The sequence below is a fragment of the Pongo pygmaeus genome, chromosome 1, assembly GCF_028885625.2.
Source record: "Pongo pygmaeus isolate AG05252 chromosome 1, NHGRI_mPonPyg2-v2.0_pri, whole genome shotgun sequence".
NCBI classification, from domain to species: Eukaryota; Metazoa; Chordata; class Mammalia; order Primates; family Hominidae; genus Pongo; species Pongo pygmaeus.
The window spans coordinates 95,138,827-95,146,056 of NC_072373.2; the positions used below are offsets into that span (position 1 = coordinate 95,138,827).

At 52.3% G+C, this 7,230-nt stretch overlaps 1 protein-coding gene across 1 annotated transcript; it reads right to left on the reverse strand.

The window, feature by feature from the left end:
- Position 1: 1 nt before the first annotated feature.
- On the reverse strand, positions 2–7,147 carry LOC129018110 (metaxin-1-like). The gene is made up of 6 exons (XM_063664516.1): positions 6,998–7,147; positions 1,604–1,693; positions 1,256–1,438; positions 1,056–1,129; positions 434–588; positions 2–341 (listed from the first exon to the last, which is right to left on the reverse strand). The coding sequence occupies exons 1-6, from the start codon at positions 7,145–7,147 to the stop codon at positions 127–129; spliced, it is 867 nt and encodes a 288-aa protein (XP_063520586.1). The 3' UTR covers positions 2–126.
- Positions 7,148–7,230: the final 83 nt, after the last annotated feature.

Below are 7,230 nucleotides of genomic sequence, written 5' to 3' on the forward strand. Positions count from 1 at the left end.
GTCAGTGTGAGTGGCTTTATTCTGGGGGGCAGCACCCCGTGTCCGGCTGTACCAACAATGAGGAGGCACGGGGGCCTCTGGAATGCACGAGAGTAGAAAAACCAGTCTTGGGAGCATGAGGACAAATCATTCCTCTTCATCCTCCTCAGCCATGCCCAGGGTCTGGGTGCCTGGGGCCCGAGCAGGCGTTGCCCGCTGGATGGAGACAATGCCACTGAGCAAGGCGTAGCCCACCATGGCTGCCAGTCCTGCCAGCACAGATAGGATCTGGTTCCGGCGCCGGTATGGCTCCTCCTCAGTCTCTGGGCCTGCTGGTGTCTGGCGTTGCGGTGGTACCTCAGCTGAGGGTCAAGGAAGGAAGGTGTGTTAGGAGAACTAGTTCTTGGATCCCTGCCCACTCTCCCCAGGGCTGCCCCTCCCATCTGCCCCTTACCTCCATCCCAGGGGAAGTAGAGACTGAGAATGTGGGTACAATAGGCACAGAGGTTGTGCAGCCCCCGCAGGTGGACCTGCAGCTTCCCACTGGGCAGCTTTGCCTGCAGCAGCAGGGCCAAGTAGCTAAAGACGAAGGCGTCCAAGGAGGCAGGGCTGGAGCAGAGAGAGAAGGGTGGGATGGAGGAGAACCACTGGGGCAGAAGGGGTAAAGATGGAGCTGGAGGAAGAGTCAGCCCTGGGAAGTGAGCTCTGGGCAGCAGGCGGCCACCAGGGAAGGACAGGACACACAGTTCTAGACCTGGTATGGGGAGAGATCCCCAGGTGGCGCCAGCCGGGCCCTGAATAGGGCTCTATCCCAGGGCTGCATAAAGGGCACATTCAGTGCCCCACAGCTCTTCAGGCCCCTCCTGTGCCTGGCTGCTCTCCCACCCTACCCTTTTGTACCTCTGAGAAGGCTCTGGCCCCACGCACAGCCCCACTGTCACCAGGACCAGTATCTGTCTCAGGGACCTCCTATCCAGAGCCTGAGCCCACCCCAGCCCCAGCCCCAGCTCCAGCTGCTCCATCTGAACCTGTGTCTTCTTCCAAGCCACCCATTACCCTCTTGGAGTCAGACTCACGCATCTCCAAAGAAGAACTGAGAACCCAGGCGCTGAGAGAGCAGGGTCAGACACTCCCGAGCCTCTCGGTACAGCTGTAGGGGCGACACAGGTAGGCTTGCAGCTGCGTGAGCAGTGCCACCTCCCCACCTAAGCACTCCCATTCCTGGCCAGCATCCTTGGGGCTCATCTCATAAAATAGCCCCCGGTCTCAGAGCTACCTCCTTCTCCAGCTCTTCCTCATCCTCAGGCCTGTGCTCCCCGGTCAGCAGCTGTAGCCGTTCCATGTACTGCCGCTGCATGCGGCCAGGCAGGAAGAAGTTGAGGGGAAAGGGCATAGCCTCTGCATACCACTTCCAGGTCACTTCCACGTAGTTCTTGGTGTCTATCCAAAAAGTATGTACCTGGATTGGGTAGGCAGGAAGAAACAGGTAGGTCTGAGCCAGTGCACCTGTCTGATTCAAGGTGGGCTTCTGACCTCCATGCTGTCCTGAGTCTCTGTGTGGGCCTGTGTGTTCCCGACCCCTCCCCTGCTGGCCATGGATGCTGAGAGGTCTGGGCACACTCACCAGCACCGGGAGCAACTTCTCCAGGAGAGACATGAAGGCCAGGGTGTCTCCCCCTTGCCGAGCTGACAGATCATAATCAGCATTGTACTTCTGTGGAGGAAACATCCATGGCGTGGACACTGGGGGGCTGCAGGGACACTTCACCAGGGAGGAAGGAGTCTTGTCTGGTACCCCCCTCACTGGCCTCTGAGTGTAGTGGAGGTACAGCAAGGAACTTTTCCTGCCAAGGCCCCCTTGCCTGGGCCCAGCCAGTAGCCTGTTGCTGTTGGCAAAAAGCCTGGGCCTTGGAGCCCGCTGGCCGTCAAGGTCCTGGGCCCATTGAGAAGAAGGAAGAAAGGTCGGGCCACAAACTAGGAGCAGCTCCCAGAATTTCCATGGAAAGCTGGAACAACGCCTGCTGACGGCAACTTTCTAACAGTAACTTCCCCGACCCAGACACCACAAAGCTAGCACAACGGAGCTCAAATGCAGGCTAGGACTCAGTCCATGCCTCAGGAACCAGGAAAAGCCATCCTCACACTCACTGGATCCAGGGAACCCACGCCCAGGGCCCCCCAGCTTGTTCCCTCAGTGCCCAGCTCTTGGCTATTTCTTTTTCATTCCATGGCCCAGACATCACCACCACATACACATTCCACCCATACCCCCAGGTCTCAGCCTGCCCTACCTTCCCAGGCTCCAGTCTCTGTTCCTCAGCATCCCCCTCCACATCCTGAGTAAGCTTTGTCCCCAGATAACCTCTTCAGCATGATCCTTAAGTCTCCCTGAGCCTCAGTTTCAAACCCTGTGGAATGGGGGTAAGAATCTCTTTCTCTCAATGCCCCTGTGTTAGGAAATAATTTAGAATACTTTGGAAACTGGAAAAGCTCTGTTCACACCTAAGCAATCAGGGCAGTGGCCTCGGCCCTGCCAGGAACTTTGGCTTTTATCTGGATCCTCTCTTTCCAGGCCTCTCAATTAATTCCCCAGGTCCGTAACCTTTGGGAAATTAGAAATGAGGAAGAGTGTCCCACTTCTGACACTGTGTTCCCTCTTGGAACCTGACCGTCAATGCTAGAAGAACCCTTGGAAAACATGCTGGCCCAGCCCTCTAGTTTTACAAATAAGGGAGTGCACAGCCCTGAGAGGTTACGTGGCCTGCCCCGGATCACATAGTCAATGGCAGAGTAAAGAGCATAGCCTAGGGATCCCACTCCTCTAGTAATGCTCTTCCATCTTCTCCAACCTGGCTCTAAGCCTTGTCCATCCTGAGCCCCATATCTAGCCCAACCTAGTCCCTGAAAACAAGAAGTGGCCCTTAGAAATCTCTCTCCAGTCCCACCATCAGAGACCAACTGCTGTCTTCCACTCTCCTTCAGCCTGTGCTCCTCTCCCTCCCTGCCTGACAGGCAGAAGGTACTGTGCCTCTGGATATCCCCACAGTGCCCTGAGCTTCATCTCTTGCTGACTGCTTTAATACATCACAGTGACCTTGTGTGTGTCTCTGCCACCAGACTATTGCTCCTTGATGCTCTGGGTCACCTGCATCTAGCATGGCATATATCTGGTGCTCAATAAATGTGTATTGTACAGAATTGACTGAACTTCTCTCACTGGCAGCCCCCTCTATCCAAACCACCCACCTCTTTTTGAAGGTGGGTGATGATCTTGTGTGGTACTGAGATGACCTCTCCATGATTGGTCCAAAGGGCAGGCAGAGTTCCTGATACTGAGAGAAAAGTATACCAGCCAGGCCCTTAGCTGCCTATCCATACGTAGTTGCAACACATTCCTGCCTATCTCCTGCTTCTCCTCTTGTACACACCCTTCCTCACCCCCAAGGGATACTGGGTACCTGAAGGGCTCTGCCAGGGGTTGCTGATCTTGTGCAATATGGTGCACAAGAAACTTTTAAGAAAAAAGAAACTTTCAAGACACTCTTTCCAACCACGAATCGTATCTCTGCTCCTTTTCATAGCAATAGGTTTTCTTTTTCTTCCCTCCACACTTAAACATCCATTCTCTTATCACCCACCCCCATCAGACTCCTTCCCGTGTTTCTTCAGCCACTGCTCTGACCAAAATTTGAGTGACCAAAAGTGGTGTCAGACTCAGTGACCATTTCTCTGCCTGCATCTCACTTGGCCTTGAAGCAGCAATTAATCTCCATAATCAGCATCTTCTTGAATTTTTCCCTTTGAGGATATTGCTCTTCTACTTTGTGCTCTGGTTATCCTTTACAAGCTTTTACACCCACCTCTCCTGAACTGGTTAACAGTAGAGGGCCCCAAGGGTCTCACGTAAGCCTTCTTTGTTTTTTTTAATTTTTTTTTTGAGACGGAGTCTTCCTCTGTTGCCTGGGCTGGAGTGCAGTTGCGCGATCTCAGCTCACTGCCAGCTCTGCCTCCCAGCTTCACGCCATTCTCCTGCCTCAGCCTCCTGAGTAGCTGGGACTACAGGTGCCTGCCACCATGCCTGGCTAATTTTCTATATTTTTAGTAGAGACGGTTTCACCGTGTTAGCCAGGATGGTCTCGATCTCCTGACCTCGTGATCTGCCCACCTCAGCCTCCCAAAATGCTGGGATTACAGGTGTGAGCCACTGCGCCCAGCCGTCATTTTTATTTTATTTTATTATTATTTTTTTTTGAGACGGAGTCTTGCTCTGTCACCAGGCTGGAGTGCATGGTGCGATCTCAGCTCATTGCAACCTCCACCTTCCAGGTTCAAGCGATTCTCCTGCCTCAGCCTCCCGAGTAGCTGAGAGTACAGGCATGTGCCACCACGCCTGGCTAATTTTTTGTATTTTCAGTTGAGACAGGTTTTCACCTTGTTAGCCAGGATGGTCTCGATCTGCTGACCTCGTGATCTGCCTGCCTCGGCCTCCCAAAGTTCTGGGATTACAGGCATGAGCCACTGCACCCAGCCATCATTTTTTTTTATGGCATATATCTGGTGCTCAATAAATGTGTATTGTACAGAATTGACGGAGTCTTGCTCTGTCACCCAGGTTGGAGTGTAACGGTGCAATCTCGGCTCACTGCAACCTCCGCCTCTTGGATTCAAGCGATTCTCCTGCCTCAGCCTCCTGAGTAGCTGGGACTACAAGTGCATGCCACCACACCCGGCTAGTTTTTATATTTTTAGTAGAGACGGGGTTTCACCATGTTGTCCAGGATGGTCTCGAACTCCTGACCTCAAATGATGTGCCTGCCTTGGCCTTCCAAAGTGCTGGGATTACAGGCGTGAACCACCTCGCCCAGCATAAGCCCTCTTTTCTACTTCCACTCTTTGTGTAAGTGGCCCTACTACTAACGTCCATGGCTTTAAGTACCATCTTTCTATGTGTTAATTCATAACTCCAGCCTTGACCTCTCACGAGCGCCATCCAACTCAGCATATCCGGTTGGATGTCTAATGAGTATTTCAGATTCAACATGGCCACAACTGAACTAACTGAACTCTTTTATTTTTAGGCGGAGTTTTGCTCTTGTTGCCCAGGCTGGAGTGCAATGGCGAGATCTTGGCTCACTGCAACCTCTGCCTCCAGAGTTCAAGCGATTCTCCTGCCTCAGCCTCCCGAGTAGATGGGATTATAGGCCCCACTACCCAGCTAATGTTTTTGTATTTTTAGTAGAGACAGGGTGTTGCCATATCGGCCAGGCTGATCTGCAAATCCTGACCTCAGGTGATCCACTGCCTCGGCCTCCCAAAGTGCTAGAATTACAGGTGTGAGTCACTGCGCCCAGCCACACAACTGAGCTCTTGATTCCCACCCCAGCACCTGTTATTTTTCCACTGTTCCCATCTCAATGGCACCTCCATTACCCATTTGCACATTCCAAAAGCCCAGGAACCATGGTGACTTCTTTTCCCATATCCAACACAACCAATCCTATCCTGAATTCATCCATGTCCCACCACCTCCCTAGCTACCTAGTTCCAGCCACCCCTCTCTACATAATCTCTAAATCAGTCTTTCACTTTTCGTCCCACCACCTCCCCAGCTACCTAGTTCCAGCCACCCTCTCTCCACAACCTCTGAATCAGTCTTTCACTTTTCCCAGCAATCCATTCTCCACTCAGCAAAATGATGACAAAGCAAGTCATATCAAGGCTCTGCCTCAATTTAATGGCTTTCCATTGTATTTAGAATCATCTCCAAGCTCTCAGAGACTATGGTCAGCTACAATCTGGCCCACCTTCTGTTTCAGCCAAATTTCCTCACAGCACAAGGACGTTTGCACCTGCTGTTTTCCAAGCACGAAACCCTCGGCCAGATATATCTGGTGCTGTCACCTAATTTCAGGTTTTAACTCCACTCTCACCATTTCAGTGAGGACCTAATCCCCATCGCAGCCATTCTATCACATAGCTTTTTTTTTTTTTTTTTGAGATACAGTCTGGCTCTCTCACCCAGGCTGGAGTGCAGTGGTGTGATCTGGGCTCACTGCAAACTTCCATCTCCTGGGATCAAGCGATTCTCCTGCCTCAGCTTCCCGAGTAGCTGGGATTACAGGTGTCTGCCACCACGCCTGGCTAAGTTTTGTATTTTCAGTAGAGACGGGGTTTTGCCATGTTAGCCAGGCTGGTCTCAAACTCCTTGACCTCAAGTGATCCACCTGCCTCAGCCTCCCACAATGCTGGATTTACAGGTGTGAGCCACTGCTCCCGGCCACATAGCCATGTTTTAAGCATGTATCACTATCTAAAATTATATATATATATATATTTTTTTTTTTTTTTTGAGACGGAGTCTGGCTCTATCACCCAGGCTGGAGTGCAGTGGCGCTATCTCGGCTCACTGCAAGCTCCGCCTCCTGGGTTCATGCCATTCTCCTGCCTCAGCCTCCGGAGTAGCTGGGACTACAGGCGCCCACCATCACGCCTGGCTAATTTTTTGTATTTTTAGTAGAGACGGGGTTTCACTGTTTTAGCCAGGATGGTCTCGATCTCCTGACCTCGTGATCCCCCTGCCTCAGCCTCCCAAAGTGCTGCGATTACAGGCGTGAGCCACCGCGCCCGGCCTAAAATTATTTTTTGTTTATACGTTTGTGTCGTCCTATAGAATGTAAGGTCACAAGATCAGGGACTTGCTCATTGCACTGGGTCTAACACACAGTGCTTCCTCAACAAACACTCGTTAAGATACTAACGTGGCAGAGTGGGGCCTTGTAAACAGTTTCAGGACCCTGTGTTTGTAGGAGCAACGTGGTGCCCTCCCAAGGAAGACAGGGAGGATGCAAGAGCACTGCCCAGAGATGGCGTCAGGCTGCAAGACATCTTGAATAATTCACCATCGTAACAACCCAGCCTCAGGAAGGGATGGGGCAAGACCAGAACAAAACATTAGGTAGGAGGCGGTGGACAATGGGATTCCCACGGGGCAGCTTCTGGGCACTGGACGTTCCCTAACCTGAGGCTCTCTAAAGAGGACGGTTAGGAATCCTCTGAGCTTCCGTGGGCTGGACTCGCTGTGGGAATTCAATCGCCCCTCTATCCACTGTGTGCTGGCAGGAAAGCGCTGAGACGCATGCGTAGTTCTCGGGTCGGGCACCCTCTCCATTTCCAAATACGCTTGCGCCCCATGTGGGCTACGGATGGTCAGCGAGAGTTGTCCGTCTTCAAGTGGATCAATGAGACTTGTGG

What these genes read in the sequence shown, in the direction of transcription:
- LOC129018110 (XM_063664516.1), bottom strand. Translation starts at nt 7,147, where the DNA reads ATGGAGAGGGTGCCCGACCCGAGAACTACGCATGCGTCTCAGCGCTTT. An exon ending in TCCTCTTTAGAGAGCCTCAG is followed by an intron (nt 1,694 to 6,997) that starts GTTAGGGAACGT and finishes TTTCCTCCACAG; the next exon opens with AAGTACAATGCTGATTATGA. An exon ending in CTACTTCCCCTGGGATGGAG is followed by an intron (nt 342 to 433) that starts GTAAGGGGCAGA and finishes CTTGACCCTCAG; the next exon opens with CTGAGGTACCACCGCAACGC.